This window comes from Capsicum annuum, chromosome 11 (assembly GCF_002878395.1).
Source record: "Capsicum annuum cultivar UCD-10X-F1 chromosome 11, UCD10Xv1.1, whole genome shotgun sequence".
In the NCBI taxonomy this organism is placed as follows: domain Eukaryota; kingdom Viridiplantae; phylum Streptophyta; class Magnoliopsida; order Solanales; family Solanaceae; genus Capsicum; species Capsicum annuum.
In genome coordinates this window covers 230,776,486-230,795,649 of record NC_061121.1, presented here as the reverse complement: position 1 = coordinate 230,795,649, position 19,164 = coordinate 230,776,486, and the positions used below count along the sequence as shown (strand labels likewise).

The following is a 19,164-nucleotide window of genomic DNA, read 5'->3' as shown; positions in this document are numbered from 1 at the left end:
CTCATTATAGGAGGAACCAGCGATCGTTCTTGCGATTCTTACTCAGAAGGCGAACAAAATACTCTAATTACGAATGAAAAATTCTATTCATTTTACCACAATACTTATAGATGAAAAATAATATAATATGTTAGTAATAGATGTCCATGAACTTGTCAAAAAAAGAAGCAAAGGTATACTTGTATTAGAGTTTCACCAACAATTTGTCAATATTTTAAATTAGTGTATATGTCTACAAAAATGTTGTTCACACTATGGTGGAATTAGTGTCTCACCAAAAATGAAAAAATAAAATAAATAAAAAAGACACCTATATAGTTTGAGGGTTTTCACATCTTGACAATTGTCATTGAACTCTTCTTTCATAAGACTAATCATTTATATAATCCTTGTGTTATATAGTCTTATAGATTATTATAATCCTAATTGTAATTTCACAATAATCTAATTTTGAACCAAATTACTTAGTAATTAAGATCAAATCCAAAATCCAAATTTGTATATTTGAATGTCCTTTATCTAAGTCACTATTATTCAGTGTATATATAGAGTATCAATTATCATAGCATCTTTTGCATCATTAATTACGATAATCTTTCATGCAGATGAAATTAGAATAACCATACTCTATAATTTAATTAGCATGCTATATTAAACATCGATCGTGCGAACAAACTACTCGAATCAGACGAGAGGTAATGATGTAATTTCAAAGAGATTCGATCAAATTCAAGAACTGAACGGGCATATTCTTATTGTATACAGTACGTGCAAGTTTTAGTTAATGAACGGACAAAAAAAGGACTATAACTTTTCGTATAAACTTTCTTCATTTTATTTTTATATTCAACTACATATACAACAACAATAACATATTATGTATATTCACCAAGTAGAGTCTGGGGAAGATAAGTGTACGCAATCCATACTATTACCTCAGAGGGTAAAGATGAAGAGGTTGTTTTCGATGGACCCCACCTCAAGAAAACTCAGTCTCACCCAGAAGCAACATATTCAACTACATATGTGATTCTAAAAATATTTTATTGTATGAGATCATTTTTTTATTAGTTATATAGTTGTAGAATTTCCTAATCAACCTCTTATAGTATAAATAAATACAACGATTAAATAAGAATCAAAGTTGAGATGGCCGAGTTGGTCTAAGGCGCCAGATTAAGGTTCTGGTCCGAAAGGGCGTGGGTTCAAATCCCACTCTCAACATTCCATTTTTTATTTTAATTGAATTCGCGTCGAAAAGTTGTCTATTTTTTATTTTAATTGAATTCGCATCGAAAAGTTGTCTAACAAAGGCGACTCCATATACCTAATTGAGTTTTCCCTTCTTTCTTTTTAACCTAGCTGAGTTCGAATTCGGGACTTCTGATTTTTTTAACCAATCCTTAGGAGCTCCAAACCAACGGTTTATCGAAAACAACCTCTCTACTTTATCTGAGGTAGCGGTATGAATTGCGCACACTTTATCCTAGCTCCTCAGACCGACTTTGTGGAATATACTGGGTATGTTGTTGTTGTTGTTCCTAGGAGCCCCCGCCCATTTTGTTCCCCTAACTTGGAATACACTGGGTATGTTGTTGTTGTTTCTAACTCGCGATCTTCGAGTTGAAAGTCAATGGTGCTTATTATTCGACCAACTGCCTCTTGTTGAGACTTCTAATTAAAGATAAAGGTCGAAGGAGTATTTATTCTGGTCCGAAAGGTTGTGGGTTCAAATCCCACCCTCAACATCTTTTTTTCATTTCTAGATTTTTTGTTTGGATTGCCATCTAATTTCTGATACTAGCGTTGAGCCTTGACTATATTCGAATTCACGTTGGGAAGACTCACATTAGAAGTAAAACATTCCTAACAAAAGCAACTTCCACACCCAAATAGATTCAAATCCGAAATTTTTGATCAAGAATGAACATCGAAGAAATACTTATCATTTCATCAAAATATCTTGATAATCTCGTGGTTCTATTATCAACTACTTTGATTAGGCCTAATATTATTTTCCCAGAAATTAGTTAGGTGAAAGTTGTTTTAGTTCCATAATGTACTTTCTTTATAATATTAATTTTATAATGATCTAGACCTAACTTTAAATATATAAATATAATTCGTGAAGATGATTTAGCTGGTCGAGTGGGGGCATCTTCCAAATGCGATGTTTCATGTTTAAAACTAAATGAATGTATGCTTTTTCGATCGAGCTTATCACTTATATGATTTACTTCTTCTGTATGATATTTGTAGGTTATTATAATATTAAATGGAGTTTAAGAATAGTTGTTGTATATTATATCGTATTTAACATACAACTCTTGATTCGTTTTATTTAAAATATAATCGATAACATTATTTTTTTTAAAGCAAAAGTCAACATGAAGTGGATTGTGGGGTTTAGACATGATCACGACCTGTATATTTATCAAACAAAAGGGATAACATTGGAAAGGACGATATAGACTATATAACCTCTATACATAAAGGACATAGACCCCAACCAATTATATTGTTAACTCAAACAACTCCGAATTAATTGTTGAATCCAGAATTTTACTACAAAAAAATTAGAGATATTATATAAATATATCACATATTACGCAACATTGTCTAAGTGGGAGTAACCATTATAATTTAAAACACATGCACAAATCCTCAATCTTGAAAGGAAAGTGTGTTTCATTAACTTTTTAAAGATAGAATTTAAGTTTTGTGCACCGTTAAATATTTTATACTATTATGTAATTTATGATTTGTTATTGCAGGTTATCTATCTTTTTCTTTTTCAATTTTTATGTAATAATTGGGTAACCTGCAATAGCAGATCACGTTAACTGATTGTGTAGAATATTTTGTGCACTAACTGTGCACAGAACTTAAAACTCAAATAGATAATGCCACGTCAAAAAAAGAAAGAAGAAGAAGTAATCCTTAGAGAAATGGAATATATACAAATGGCTTATAGACTATGGTCATCAATTATAGAAATGGTGGTTTACATCTTTTTTGGCCCTAGCAGAACCAACACATCAATAGTTTTCATCATGTGTAAATCTCTATCACTATTTTCTAACTGATTTCGAAAAGGAATGTCATATTTTTATATTTAAAAATAATTAATTTATATTATTTTATTTTATTTTTACTAGAAAAAATTCTATATCCTGGAATACACAAATACAATACTATTTTTATTTTAATTTTTAGTTGATTCAAACCTTATCATGGAATAAAGCGTGTATATCTAATGAATTTCTGAAAGCCAAACATGTATTGTGATAGGATAATTGAGATCAATCTACCGTTAATTAGAGATCTCGAGTTCAAATTTTCATGAATTGAAAAAAAAAAAAAAACTTTTAGCATCAGTTTCAGCTGTTAGGTATTCAATTTATGTATACTAATTCAGAAGCCAAAATTTTAGTTAGGAACTTAATTTCATGAAAACTATATATCACCTACTAATTAATGGTTTGATGATATATTTATATATAATAGTATTGATAGTAACATAAAAAGATTTGTAAAGAAAAAAAAAAGAGTCGAAAGTATTTTCATCATATGATAAAATTGTTTTAGATGATAAGTTGATAACAATGAGATGGGCAACAAACTTAATAATCATTTCAGGTGATTTTAAAGTTCTAAATATTTTGAATTATTATAGTTGAGCACATAAAGATATTATATAAAAATATAAAAAAAAGTGGACTTACAAAAATATAAAAAGAAATTAAGATGCTTTGTGTGGACATGTCATGAAGTTGAAGTTTGTAAAGTCAACAAAAAGTTGTTGAGAGCACAAGTTGTGGCAATATAATACTTTCATTTAAAAAAAAAAAAAAAAATTTCGCTCGATATTTGATACTTCAACTAATTCTAATTTTCGTCGTATCAATGAAAAGAAGAAACATTTTCTATTTAGATTTAATTTTTTCGGATTAAGTGAAGGAATCCTATCAGTTTCATTATAATTAAAAGATATATCATAATTATTTTTACGAAAGGCTGAGAAACATGTATTAAAATTTTATATTTTATTAAAAATAAGTAAAAACAATTTATTTATGATTTAAGACGCATCAACAAAAATTTAGACTCCACAACTATTACAGTCTTTGATGGTGAAATATTTGTAATTAACACAAAATCAGATTCCTTTTGTGCCACCTAATTGTCACAATATATGATACCTTGAATCTCAAATCCCTTGGATCTATTTTCAAATGATTCACCATTATTGCTAGTTTTGTTGTACTAAAATAAACACAAAGTATAGAATTAAGGAAAAAAGAATATTCTTTTTATTTGATCCTATATATTTGTGATATTGTTTGAAAAATACATCTATCATTGAAGCTAGTGTTTGATCATAAATTTTTAAAGTAAACTTTAAATATTTGTTTGATCCTGAAATTAGATTAGATTTTAAAAAAATTTTCTTTAAATATTTGTTTGACCATAAAATTTGATCATATTTTGAAAATTCAATCTTCAAATATCTTCCAGCTACCAAGAATCAGCCCAACCTAGTTTTCGACTTTTACTTATGAAACGCTATAGTTAGCGTTTGATCATAGATTTTTAGAGTAGATTGAAAACTTATCTTTAAATATTTGTTTGACCATGAAATTTGACTAGATTTTAAAATTTTTATCTTTAAATATTTGTTTGATCATAAAATTTGATCAGATTTTGAAAATTCAATCTTAAAATATTTTCAAGCTACCAAAAATCGGCTCAAACTAATTTTCGATTTTCACTTACGAAACATTATAGCTAGTGTTTGACCATAAACTTTTAGAGTAGATTTTGAAAATTTATCTTTATATATTTGTTTGACCATGAAATTTGATTAAATTTTACCTTTAAAAATTTATTTGACCATAAAATATAATCAGATTTTGAAAATTCAATCTTAAAATATTTTCAAGTTACCAAAAATCGTCTCAAACTAATTTTCGACTTTCACTTACGAAACATTATAGCTAATGTTTGACCATAAACGTTTAGAGAAGATTTTGAAAATTTATCTTTATATATTTGTTGAGAAAATAGCCAAATGCCCCCCAACCTTTATTCCAAATTCAACTACACACTTATACTTTGCGGGGGTCCTATGACCCCCCAAACTATTTTAAAGTAGAATATTTACCCCCTTGAACGCTGACATGACAAGGGTGTGTGTTTTACTCTCTTTAAAGAAGGTGAAAACGATTTTTTTTATTAAAAATTTATTTTTAATATTTCTTTATTCATTTTTTATTCTTCCTCCTCCTCTTCTTCCTCTTCATCTTCTTCTTCTTCCTCTTCTTCCTATTCCTCTTCTTCCTCTTTTTCCTCCTCCTCCTCCTCTACTTCTTCTTCTTCTTCTTCTTCTTCTACTACTACTACTACTACTACTACTATTACTATTACTACTTCTTCTTCTTCTTCTTCTTCTTCTTCTTCTTCTTCCTCTTCCTCTTCCTCTTCTTCCTCTTCTTCCTCTTCCTCTTCCTCTTCCTCCTCCTCCTCTTCTTCCTCTTCATCATCTTCTTCTTCTTCTTTCTCTTCTTATTCCTCCTCTTCTTCTTCCTCTTCTTCCTCTTCTTCCTCCCCCTCCCTTCTTCTTCTTCCTCCTCCTCTTCTTCTTCTTCCTCCTTCTCGTCTTCCTCCTCTTCCTCTTCTTTCTCTTCCTCTTTTTCTTCATCCTCTTCTTCTTCCTCCTCCTATTCCTTTTCCTCCCCCTCCCCCTTTTACTCCTCCTCCTCTTTCTCCTCCTCCTCCCTCTCATCCTCCTCCTCATCCTCCTCTTCCTCCTCTTCCTCCTCTTCCTCCCCTTCTTTCTCTTCCTCCTTTTCCCCTTCTTCCTCTTCTTCTTCTTCTTCTTCTTCTTCTTCTTCTTCTTCTTCTTCCCCCTCTTCCTCCTCTTCCTCTTCTTTCTCTTCCTCTTCGTCCTCTTCCTCCTCTTCTTCTTCTTCTTCTTCTTCCTCTTCCTCCTCTTCTTTCTCTTCCTCTTCGTCTTTTTCCTCTTCCTCCTCTTCTTTCTCTTCCCCCTCTTCCTCCTCTTCCTCTTCTTTCTCTTCCTCTTCGTCCTCTTCCTCCTCTTCTTCCTCCTCCCCTTCTTCCTCCTCTTCTTCTTCTTCAAGAACTCAACAATGGCATCCAATCCAAAACTAATTTATATCTTCTCCGATATAAATCACAATAAACGCCAAACTACACCAACTACCATTTCATCCAAACTAACAATCACCTTCCTAAAAGCTTCATTCCCTGAAACACTAAGATTATTCAAACTTACATACTTATTAACCGAATTAATCATCGTTCTTATGAAATGAAATATAAACTTCCAACAATGCTCTATACACATTTTGTGGAATCTTAAAATCTTTTAATTTTACATTGATTGAATTTTCAATTTCAAACCATAAACCATCATTCAAATCCACATTTCTTGAAATTGAAACAATCAAATCAACACCATAACCAAAATCAACACCAAATTTTTTCACAATCATAAATTCAACATTAATTTTCATAGTTGAGAATTTTTTTAAAAAAAGGAAAGAAAAAGGAACACTGAAGCCTATTGGTTCCATTGACAATTCGGAGAAGACGACAAATTAGGTGAAATGAAAACTAAAGAAATGGTTTTGACATTCGGAGAAGATGAATTAGTTTGTCAATGGAATTCAACAATGGCATCCAATCCAAAACTAAAGAAATGAAAATTAAAGAAATGGGTGAAAAATAAAGTGAAATGAAACTAAAGAAAAGAAAAAATGATGTGACAATGACGTGGCAAGAAAAAATGATGTGGCAGCGAGTGCAGCTCACTGCCTGAAACAATGTCTGGGCATGAGCTTTTAAGGGTGTAAATATTCCACTTTAAAATAGTTTAGGCGGGACATAGGACCCCTGCAAAATATAGGTGTGTAGTTGAAATTTGGGGTAAAGGTTGGGGGGCTTTTGACCATTTTCTCTATATTTGTTTGACCATGAAATTTGATTAAATTTTAAAAATTTTACCTTCAAAAATTTGTTTGACCATAAAATATAATCAGATTTTGAAAATTCAATCTTCAAATATTTTCAAGCTACCAAAAATCGGCTCAAATTAGTTTTCAACTTTTTGGGACTTCCACTTATGAACGTTATAGTTGATGTTTGACCATATATTTTTAGAGTAGATTTTCAAAATTCTCTCCAAATATTTCTTTGAACATAAAATTTGATTGGATTTTAAATTTTTTTATCTTCAAATATTTGCATGACCATAAAATTTGATCAGACTTTGAGAATTCAATCTTAAAATATTTTCAAGCTACCAAAAATCGGCTCAAACTAGTTTTCGACTTGCACTTACGAAACGTTATAGGTAGTGTTTGACCATAAATTTTTAGAGTAGATTTTTAAAATTTATCTTTATATATTTGTTTGATCATAAAATTTGATTAAAATTTTTAAAATTTTATCTTCAAATATTTGTTTGACTATAAAATTTGACAAATTTTGAAAATTCAATCTTCAAATATTTTCAAGCTACCAAAAATCGGCTCAAACTAGTTTTCAACTTTTTGGGACTTCCACTTACGAAACATTATAGCTAGTGTTTGAGTGTAGATTTCTAGAGTAGATTTTGAAAATTTATCTTTAAATATTTATTTGATCATGAAATTTGATTAGCTTTTAAAAAATTTATCTTCAAATATTTATTTGACCATAAAATTTAATCAGATTTTGAAAATTCAAACTTCAAATATTTTCAAGCTACCAAAAGTTGGCTTAAACTAATTTTGTGACTTTTTGGGTCTTGCGCCTACAAAATGTTATATTTATCCAAATAAATACATATCCTAACATAATTTCAAATTCTAAAAATCACAACATGAAAAAACTCAAATTTTTCTAACTTCAAAATCTATAACCAAGCGGCAACTTGAGACACAAGTTCAATTGTTAAAAGTTGAAAAACTTGTGTCATATGTCATGAGTTTGATTCTGCATCAAAAAAAGTTGGAAGAGTAGATGAATTGACCCATCGTTCCCAAAATCAAACGCTGTAATTCAAATGTTTAACCATAAAATTTGATCAGATTTTCAAAAATTCAATCTTTAAATATTTTCGACATTTTGAAACTTTCACTAACAAAACTTCATATTTATTCAAGTAAAAATATACGATTTCAAATTCTAAAATAACAATATAAAAAAAAACTCAAATTTTTATTTTCAACTTCAAAATCTACTACCAAATGAGAATGTAAATCACAAGTTCAATGGTCAAAATTTGAGAAACTTGTGTCATATGCCATTAAGTTCAATTTAGAGTGAATTATAATTTTACTTTTATATATCAACAAAAAGAACAATAAAAAGAAAAGAAAAACCATAAGTAGCAAAATGAGAAACTTCGCTTTTCATCACAAATTTGTAAAAGTTTTTTTTGGTAGAAAAGATTTTTATTTATATTACAAGGATTACATAATAAAAAACATTCAAGGATTACATAATCAAAAACATTCACAATAATTATGAAATGTAATTCATCTATCACAATAAAAATCCTAAAATAAAACATATTCTATTGAACTTAATTTTACAAAAGAAATTACACAATAATTATAATTATAATTATGAAATGTAACATATTCAATGTAATTCAGAAACATTGTTTTTCATGACAATTTTTTAAAAACTGAGTATCAACAATTACACATTCACAATAATTATGAAATGCAATTTAACTACAAAAATAAAAATCCTAAAATAAAACATCTTCAATGTAACTTAACTTTATATATAAAAAAATGAAAAGAACACATATATTTTTCTTTTGAGTTTGTTACTAATCTTTCTTGTGTGACAGTTTTCAAACTCTTTTTAGTTATTAGTCTTCACGAGAAGGACACCATGGAGTCATATCCATAGGATAACTTCCCAAAACTCTCAAAAACGACGTGAATTCCTGTACTTCAGCTAATGCATTTTGTGCTCTAACATCCGCCATGGACGCCTCGAAATCAACGTAAAACATGTATTCGAAATGCTTCGCCGTGCCTACGTTCGCATCGTCGACAAGCCGTATCGGCCTGTTACGATGCGGACGTGACTCGATCTTCGTCAAGCTGATATTCCTAAACGCGAACGCAGATAACACTTTGAAAAGCACGCTAGTCCCTCCTTTATCGTGTGCGAACACAATGCTCGTCTTGAATGGACGATCCGTCCTTGGAATTATAGGTTCGCGTGCTAACATGACGAACCGAGTCACATTGCTTGAATCGTCTTGTATTCCGGATGATAATATTTGGAGATTGTAGAGATCTGCTGCGCGTGCTGAGGCGATTGCTGCAGTGTCGCGAAGATTGTTGGAGGAGATATATTCGGCTGCGCCTGCGGTGTCGTCGACGGCCTCACGAGCTACGTTGAGGCCGAGTTTAGTAAGCGTTAGCTCGCACTGAGCTAACGCTTGCGGGTGGGATATTACCCTCGTGAGGTATTCCATGCGTACTCCGGGGAGTGCTAGGAGGCAGTGATGGACTGGGAGTTGTACTTCTCCGACTATATGGAGGCGGTGACGGAGGAGGAGATCGTAGTTACGGTGGATTGATCCGCCGAGAGAGTTCTCTACCGGAAGGACGGCGCGATCAGCAATCCAGAGTTCAACTGCCTGAAATGCGACTTCGAATTGGTCACAAGGTATGGCTTCACATTTTGGATAAGCTTTGCCGGCGGCAGCTTCGCTGTAAGCTCCGGGTACGCCTTGATAGGCGACGCGGAGCTGAGCGCCGTGCATCGGAGCTGGTGAGAAATCACTTATCGTCAACGGCTTTGGTTGATTGTCAATTTGAACTAGATTTAAATCAATCGCCGCCGCTGGATGGCCGTTTACGGCGGTGATGTGGCCGGCCCTGCCGCTGTTTTTCTGCTCCGATACGACTTTATGGCCGTTCACGGCGGTGATGTTACCCTCATCGCCGCCGTTTTGCTGATCCGATACGACTTTACTAGCTAAAATAGCACACGAACTCTGCCAGTCGGCGCGTGAACCACCGATATGTCCGGCGTAGTTTGTTTTTACGGCGGCGGAGTCAAACCGGTAAACGCATCGGATAATGAGTCGGGTCGGGTTGACCCGATTCGACTGTATCTTTGACCGGATTAACGTTTTGAGATTTATTCCGGACGACGATGGAGTAAGCGATTGCATTTTTTCGGGGGTACAAATTGCAATTACTCAAATATTAGGGAGTGAAAATGAGAATGATATAAAAATTGTTTAAAGCTTGTAGTTCTAAGGGAACATCCAAGCTGAGAAATGTAAGAAATGAAAGGGGTATATATATATTAGGGGAGTGCGTGGGTGTAGGTGGTTTGGTCAAATCCCACATCACACACACCTACCACTTTTTTTTATTCAAATTTTTTTTTTTCTCTATAAAATCGAAAATAAGATTATATATATATATACCATTTTGTTCGGACTTTATTTGTTAGATTACACTAACTTGACTATACTATTATCTTGTTTTAAGTCTTAATATATAAGCAACTTTTTAAATTTATCGAAGTGCTCCATTTAAACGTTTGACTTTACTTATTAAGGATTACACCGACTTGACTGTGTTATTGTCTTGTTTTAAGTCTTAATACATAAGCAACTTCTTAAATTTATCGAGGTACTTTATTTGGAAGTTTTAATTAAGCCTTATATGGATTGAGTATCTTAACTTCACATAAAGTGTTTTAATTTTTTTTTTTTTAAATTTAAATATATTTTTATTCGTCTGTCAGATAGTTAATCTAATCACAAGGAGTTATGTTATTTCGTTTGATTACACATATCAACCCTCAAGAAGAAACTATCTAGGTTACTTTTACGCCTAGTTGAGAGGAAATGTATATAATTAAAGAATATCACTTAGTATATGTGGTTGACTTAACTACATAATAAATAAATATAAAAACGTGTAAAAAATATATTACTTCTACAACTTAAACGGAAAATGTTCAAAAATATAAAAACGTGTAAAAAATATATTACTTCTACAACTTAAACGGAAAATGTTCAATAGGAATATTTTATTAGAAGTATTTGTGTTTAATTAATCACTTCATAATTTGAGCTACCTAAATAAAATATTTTAATAAATATAAGTGGCTAGTTATTTATTACAGCTTGTAATTTCAAAATGATGTGTATTTTGTTATCTATTAGTATTATATACTGTATAATATATGATGCATAAAGATACACACGTTTCGATCTAGATATCCACACATATACATGTGAATTTGTAGTCTGGTTTCTTTCAATAAGATAGAGACAAGTAGACAACTATTTTAATCGAATAATATTTTTTCCTCTTTTTATTTATTGTCAAAATCTGCAAGAGATTTAGTCCAAGAAAGGAAAAAATTTAATAAAAAGTGGTTTGAAATTTATTCTACTTTAGTAACTTCTTCATAGAAATAGCATCACCAATCACTTTCCCATCATATTTTTGAAAAATAATTATATTTTACAATAGTACTTAAGTGAGGTAAAGTTTATTTTTATTGAAAAATTACTTATGAGTTCAAATTCAAAAATTTCTAATTAACTACAATAATAATAATTATGCTTTAGTCCCTGATAAGTTAAGATTGAATATATGAATCTTCACTTTAATTTAAGCTCATTTCATACTCATTATCATATTAAATAATTAAAATATTTAATTAAGAGTGATGAAATTCTAATAATTTCAAGAATTTCATCACACATTCATGTAGTGTTTTATCATCAACTTTAAAATAGACGGGTATACCTTTACTTTCCATAATTATTTTTAGGTGAGTAACTTTGAAGGGGAAAATAAAAAGATGAGTAAAAGTATTCCTATTCTTGCCCAAAGTTAATAGTAATCCATCACATTTCTCTCTTGCAATTCACGTAAATAAATCCCCAAAGTCATCACATTATCTTTCCAAATATAACTCATGAAGACTTATAAAAGACGAAGTCAAGATTTTAAATTTATAGGTTTATCTCATATGTAATAATTTTTTGTTTATCGAGTTCTAAATAAATATGAAGTTTGAGTCAAAATTATTGAAATCTGCTGAACTCTAACTTCAATTGTAGCTCTTCTACAACAGATAATTAAGTGACTCCGTATATTGCGATAGGACAATTTTTCTAAATGTTTTCTGAAATTGAGTGTTTTTGTTCCCTTTCTCTTCTAGTGATGATGATAAAATGGTGTTATTAATTTAGCTAACAAAAAAAAAAAAAAGAAAATGAAATTTGCACAACAAAACGATTAATATAGGAAATTTATTGGCAAAATATAAGATGAAGAGCAAGGTAATAAATAAATTTTATTTGAGGTTGGTGGTTCTTTGACCTTTGATTATTTCAAGCACATCTTCTAGGTTAGGTAGGTATTAGTATTTCAGGATTTTATTATATTTTAGGTTCGGCATTTCTCCATTAGATATTCGATCCTTTAGAAAGAAGAAAAGAAAATCAAAAGGCATTGCAACGTACATACACTAGTTTATAAAAATTTGAATACTTAACATGAAATCGAGTAGTAACTCAATCAACGTCGTTATCATAATAAATCTAAATCTTGATAAGGAAATATCTTACTAAAGTTATATATATGCATGATGACATATATATACCCATTAATTTAACAGGGTATCGCGAAGCCTCTACAATTATAAAAGGATAAGTTTATCTTTGAGACGCAATTCAACTATGTGAAAAGAATGTAAAGTCCAATAACACAAATAATATGCGATCACCAAAAGAAAGTGAAGGAGAATGGCTCGTACGACAAGCCACTCCCCCACTTTACCGTTAATAACGTTCAACTTTAGGCGTATAGCCCCTTTGAGGTTTGAAGCTGATGAATACCACAAGATCATAGTTGTGATCTTGAACACTTCACAGAGAAACTAACTACCTCAGAGAAGAGAAGATGCAGTAGAAGAAACAGAAAGAAGAGAGAAGAGAATGTAAAGTCTAGTTAGTGTATTATTCATTGATGTGTCTTCAAAATGTACAAGTGATGAATATATATAGTAGTAACTAACTCCTACCAGCTAGATGATCTAAGTACTAGTGGGCTATAACTAACTTTAACTAGCTTAACTACTTTGAGACTTAAGCTATTAAGTAGATGTTTAAGTGCCTGGATCAGATTATCTCTCAACACTCCTCCTCAAACTTGGTGTGGCGAAAATATTAATCATGCCAAGTTTGGAAATTAAGTGCTCATGTTGGACTCTAGTGAGTCCCTTTGTCAAAATGTCTACTGGTTGTTGTTGCGTGGAGATGTATGTTGTCTTCATCAAACCTTGTAGTATTTTCCTCCTTACAAAGTGACAATCAATCTCTATGTTTGGTTCTCTCATGATGAACTGGATTGGCAGCCATCTGTAACACAACTTTACTGTCACTGAATACTGTAATAGGTAGTTGTATTTGAACATTTAGCTCTTTAATCAGTTCATTTAGCCAGGTCAATTCTTCCATAGTACCTGTAAGGCTTCTATATTCTTCCTCAGCTGAGCTCCATGATATAGTAGTTTGCTTCTTGGACCTCCAGGATATTAGTGAGTCACCAAGTTTAATTGCAAATCCTGTCACTGATCTCCTTGGGAAGGGACATGCAACCCAATCTGCATCACAATAAGCAGTTAGAGTGTCAATGTTAGAACTAGATACTAATACCTGATCCAGGATTCCTCTTGACATATCTGATCACTCTTAGTGCAATATTCATGTGGGATTTCTTTGGAGCTTGTAGGAATTGATGTAGAGCCTGAACACTATAAGATATGTATTTACCAATGATTCTTTGATATCTTCCTTGGTCACTTAATGGTTCATCACTTGAGTCTGCTATGTCTTGGATTTTCTCATCAAATTCTCTTGTTGTTAGTTTGATAGTTGAGTCTATATGTGCGTTAGCTGGTTTTGCAGCACTGAGACCTGTCTCAGATATAAGATCCAACGTATTTCCTCTGATGCATCATGGTCCCTTCTTTAGATCTTGCAAACTCAATCCCTAGGAAATACTTCAGCTCTCCTAGATATTTTATTTTAAACATCTTATGTAAGGCAGCTTTAGTCTCAATTATCTGATTTAGATTATTACCAGTAACCAGGATATCATCAACATATACCAACACTATGACCATTTTTGAATCAGTTCTTTTACTAAACAAAGATTGATCATACTGACTTTGCTTAAAGTTACACTTAACCAAGGCTTCACATAGCTTGGCATTCCATTGTCTAGGAGCTTGTTTCAATCCATTAAAGGATTTAAGTAGTCTGCTCACTTGTCTGTCCCCCTGACTCTTGAATTCTTGTGGGAGGTCCATGTATATTTCATTGAACACATCCATTTGATGGATATGCCAATGCTTAGAGGCTGCAACAGCTATGACAGTTGTGAGAGTTACCAATTTAAAAACAGGGCTAAAAGTTTCTTGATTGTCAATACCTTTCCTTTGGCTATAACCTTTGCAACTAATCTTGCCTTAAACCTCTCCACTTCACCTGTAGCCTTATATTTGATTTTGTATATCCATTTACATCCAATAGATCATTTATGTGAGGGTATATCTACCACCTTCTATGTCTGATTGCCCTCTAATGATATGATTTTTTTTCATAGCATCTACCACCTAGGGTCCTTCACAACCTCTGCATAAGATGAGGGTTCAACCTTATTAGAGAATGCAATCAGATAACTTTACTATCTAGGTGTTAAACCATCATAGGAAATTTAGTTAAATAGTGCAGAAGGAATATTATCATGATCATTCAAAGAAACAAAATCTTTCATCCAACTTGGTGGATGTGAGGTTCTCGCAGATTTTCTAGTTGGAATAAAGGTAGACGGGGTTGCATTGTGTAGATGAGGAGCATAATAAGGCTATAGAGTAGGTTCATCTAATTCAGGTGTAGGCTGTTGAACCATGTGGTGCTTCTCCCATCCTTGTACTTGAGTGAACTCCATGTTAGGAGTCTGAGATGCAATCACAAGAGGCTTCACGTCTGGCTGTCTATAATGAGGATCAGGTGAGGTAACAATCTTTATGAGTTTGTCTGCATATCTACATAGTTGAAGGGGAATATGTCTTCTTTGAATGTAACATCCCTATTGACAAAGAAAATCTTATTAGCAATATCATATAGGAGATATCCTTTTTTAAGTTTCTGAATATCCCATATGAATAACCATTCTGGTTCTAAGCATTAGTTTATCACTTTATTAAACTAATTTTGCATAGCAAAGACAACCAAGTACTTTTAAATATGTTAGAGAAGGTTTCTTAGCATGCAGTTTTTCATAAGGGGATATGCCATTTAGTACAGATAATGGGATCCTATTTATGAGATAAACTGTAGCTTTTGCACATGGACCTCAGTACTTAAGAGGTATATTATCTTGGAATATAATAGCTATTGTTAGTTCTATAATATGCCTATGTTTTCTTTCAACAATGCCATTTTGTTAGGGTGTTTGAGCACAAAAAGTCTGGTGAAGTCTACCATTTTTAAGGAACAATTCATAATAAAATTGGTTCACAAATTCTGTACCATTATCACTTCTTATAACTTTAATACATGTCTCATACTGAGTTTTCACATAAGTAATGAAGTGCTGAAGTAAAGTGGAAACATTTGTTTTGAATTTGAGTAGAAAGATCCAAGTCATTCTGGAGAAATCATCTACTACAGTTAGGAAAAATCTAAAATCATCATGTGTAACTACTTTATAGGGTCCCCACAGATCAATGTGAACAAGATCAAAGACTTTATTACTCATAGATGTACTGGTAGAAAGAAGAGTTCTCGCTCATCTTCCAGATGGACAAACATTGCATTTATCCGGAACATCAACAATATGCGATCTATTTCCTGGAAATAAAAGAGTAAGAGTCTTAAAAGGAACATATCCTAGTCTTCTACGCCAGAGATTAATGTCATCTCTGTGTCTATAGGTCTTTACAGTGAAACTAAAACCAAACTCAAATCCATTTCTTCATGGTAGACTTTGTCTTATTAAGAAGTATAATTCATTTCTTTCTCTACCAATCTCCTTCACTTTTCCATTGTAAAGATCCTGAAAAAGATAAAAGTTAGGAAAGAAGATAACAAAACATTGTAGTTGTCTAGTTGCCTTTGAAACTGACATTAGATTACATTTGAATTGAGGTACATGTAACACATTATGTAAGGTACTTTGGGCTGATATATCAGTTGTACCAGTGTGTTGTACCTCTGAAATCTCACCATTTGGTAAGAATATTTTTCTAGATACTTTAGTTTTAATTATTGAATGTTTGTTCAACAACTCAATGTTTGAGGTCATGTGATTAGTAGCACCTGTGTCAATGATCCATTCTTCTGAGTCATTGATAACATCCAGGGATCTAGAGTTACCTATCATGTTGTCACTAGCTGTGTTAGAAGTTTTGAAGTCATCTTGCTTCAACATTTGACAAATGCGATTATATTGCTCTTGAGTAAATGTAGGTGGAAGCATCATGTTGTTACTGGAACTAGCAGAAGGTACAACTTGAGTTGTACCTTGAGAATATCCTAGCCTGTAACTAGGATCCACTGTGTAAGCAGAAGACACCTGAGTGACCTGAGTGTTGTGACTTTGCTAATTCATATTAGAGGTAGACCAGTCTTGAACAACAACATGTGCACTTGGACCAAATCTTCTTGGTTGCTTGTATCTAGGTTCATAACCTTTACCTGTGTCAATGCCTTTATGATCACTATGTTTAGGATGACCCGAAGGGTATCCATTTAGTCTGAAATAATCTTTCTTGAGATGTCCTTTAATTTTACAATGATCACAAATGACACTTGGATTATATGATGAAATTTAGGGCCTTTTTTCTTTCTGAACACCTGTCTTTGAATATAATGTAGACTCAGAAACTCCAGGTGCAACCCCTACTAAGCTAGCCTGATGTGCACTATGTAACACAAATCTTTGGCTTTCATCACTAACCACCATAGAATAAGCTTGATTCACAGTAGGCAAAGTGTTCATTAACAAAATTTGACTTCTAGCTTGTGCAAAAGAATCATTTAACCCCATTAAAAACTGGTACAGTTTTTGCCTTTGTAAATAAATCAAGAAATACTTAGATCGAGGACAGTTATATGCAGGAGAAGGCACAATTGAATTAAGCTCATCCCATAAAGCTTTGAGTTTAGAGAAATAAGCAGTCATTGACTGAATTCCTTGATTAATCTGGGAGATTTCTTGATATAAATTGTAGGTTTTTGAACAATCAAATTTGTCATATCTTTCCCTTAAATCTTCCTAAACAGCGTGAGAATTAGATGCATATACAACACCCCCAATCAAATCAACAAATATAGAATTCATTAGCTAAGATAAAACCATTGCATTTACTCTTTCTTACTGCCCTCATAATTCTACTGGATATAATTCCTTTTAGCAAGACCATCAACCAGTCCTAGTTTATTACGACCCAAGAGGGCAATTTTCATGGACTTAATTTTCATGGACTTACTCCATAGAATATAATTTTCAATACCTTTTAGCTGGAAAAAAATCACAGTGATACCACTTACATCACTAGAAGATAGGAACAAAGGGTGATTCTGATCAATTGTTGTATTGATTCCTTGTCCAGCAGGTATAGTATTAGTTCCAATATCAGAAGGAATTCCTCTAAGTCCAATTGTAGCCATGAAGTATGAATAGATGCAGAAACAGAGAAATGATCTTCGGAGAAAATTGTAGAGTTGCCGAGAAAATTGCAGTGATTCTTGATTCAAATAAAACTAGAAACAGGAACAACAATCGTGAAAACTTCTTGGATCGTTAAAACATTGAATTAAATTCAGTAATGGCTCTGATACCACGATAAATACCACAAGGTCATAGTTGTGATCTTGAACACTTCACAGAGAATCTAACTACCTCAGAGAAGAAAAGAAGCAGTTGAAGAAATAGAAAGAAAAGAGAAGAAAATGTTGAGTCTAGTTAGCGTATTATTCATTGATGTGTCTTCAAAATGTACAGGTGATAATATATAGCAGTAACTAACTCCTATCAACTAGATGATCTAAGTACTAGTGGGTATAACTAACTTTGTGACTCATAACTAACTTTAACTAACTTAATTACTTTGAGACTTAAGCTATTAAGTAGATGTTTAAGTGCTTGGATTAGATTATCTCTCAACAAAAGCATTCAGATTTACGTTAGAAAATTTATTTTTTGAATGAAATACTTCTTACTAAAGACAATTCTATTTTCTAAACTCGGATTGAAATCTCTAACTAAGAATGGAGAGACACTTAGCTTATAACCACCCCTACCTTTGGTAATTATTTGTTACGAGCAATTTAGCAATGAGATTCGTAGGTAATTTCAATTTCTAGTGCTACATTGAAATCAGAGTATTCTTTTTCTTTTTTTTTTACAAGGAAAAAAAAGGGTAACTTCATCAAACATTAGCTAATGCTAAATAAGTAATTTTGGGGAGATCAAATTTTCCGTATAAACGAATCCTTGTAGATAGCCAGGATATACAAACAACCATTCATATGGTCGATCGGATGTCCTAAACCCCTGATTTAACCGCTGATTTTGGTACATACTGACGTAGAGTAGCACTTCACCATCTGCAAATCAATACTTCGGTACGACAAAATATACATCGGGCTCTCGTATGTTAAATAATTCAGTCCAAGATTCCTTGACACCATAGTTTCATTACCCATAACTTAAAAGTGCAGCCTCTTGGCGATGGGCGAGCACAATAAGCACAAAGCATTCCTTGTAATACGGAAATGCCACGCTTTAAGCATATCCGACTGTTGGGAATATTGCATATTCCCTCCGGCAACGATATCTCCCCGTACACCTCATTTGATATATTAAGTGAAATCATAAAATACTTGGATAAATTATCCTTGCAGATCCAATGAAATGCACCACGAACAAACGCCAAAGAGTTTTCACCGCACACACTATTGACAAAGCCACGAGGATGGTTATCAATATTTCTCAAACAACCACTCTTTAGGGCAAAGATTTTATTGAGTGGTGTGGAACTTCCATTGTTGTCAATCTTAAGAATCTTATAGTCATCATTAAT

General features: G+C 32.4%; 2 protein-coding genes and 1 non-coding gene across 3 annotated transcripts; 1 reads left to right on the top strand and 2 right to left on the bottom strand.

The window, feature by feature from the left end:
- The first annotated feature begins 1,143 nt into the window (after nucleotides 1-1,143).
- Nucleotides 1,144-1,224, top strand: TRNAL-AAG. Its single transcript has one exon. It is a non-coding gene; the product is annotated as a tRNA-Leu (tRNA).
- A 7,431-nt stretch (nucleotides 1,225-8,655) lies between these two features.
- LOC107848320 (arogenate dehydratase 3) lies at nucleotides 8,656-10,560 on the bottom strand. The gene has a single exon (XM_016693056.2). It carries the CDS (start codon nucleotides 10,208-10,210, stop codon nucleotides 8,888-8,890), a length of 1,323 nt encoding a protein of 440 aa, XP_016548542.1. The 5' UTR covers nucleotides 10,211-10,560; the 3' UTR covers nucleotides 8,656-8,887.
- A 4,191-nt stretch (nucleotides 10,561-14,751) lies between these two features.
- Nucleotides 14,752-19,158, bottom strand: LOC124888734. The gene is made up of 2 exons (XM_047399897.1): nucleotides 17,630-19,158; nucleotides 14,752-15,164 (listed from the first exon to the last, which is right to left on the bottom strand). The coding sequence occupies exons 1-2, from the start codon at nucleotides 17,747-17,749 to the stop codon at nucleotides 14,940-14,942; spliced, it is 345 nt and encodes a 114-aa protein (XP_047255853.1). The 5' UTR covers nucleotides 17,750-19,158; the 3' UTR covers nucleotides 14,752-14,939.
- Nucleotides 19,159-19,164: the final 6 nt, after the last annotated feature.

Excerpts from the sequence above, each read along its gene's own strand:
- LOC124888734 (XM_047399897.1), bottom strand. The coding sequence starts at position 17,749 with ATGGCTACAATTGGACTTAGAGGAATTCCTTCTGATATTGGAACTAAT. Across the intron at positions 15,165-17,629 it reads TGTTCCTATCTTCTAGTGAT|GGATGTTACATTCAAAGAAG; the intron begins GTAAGTGGTATC and ends CTTTGTCAATAG.
- LOC107848320 (XM_016693056.2), bottom strand. The coding sequence starts at position 10,210 with ATGCAATCGCTTACTCCATCGTCGTCCGGAATAAATCTCAAAACGTTA.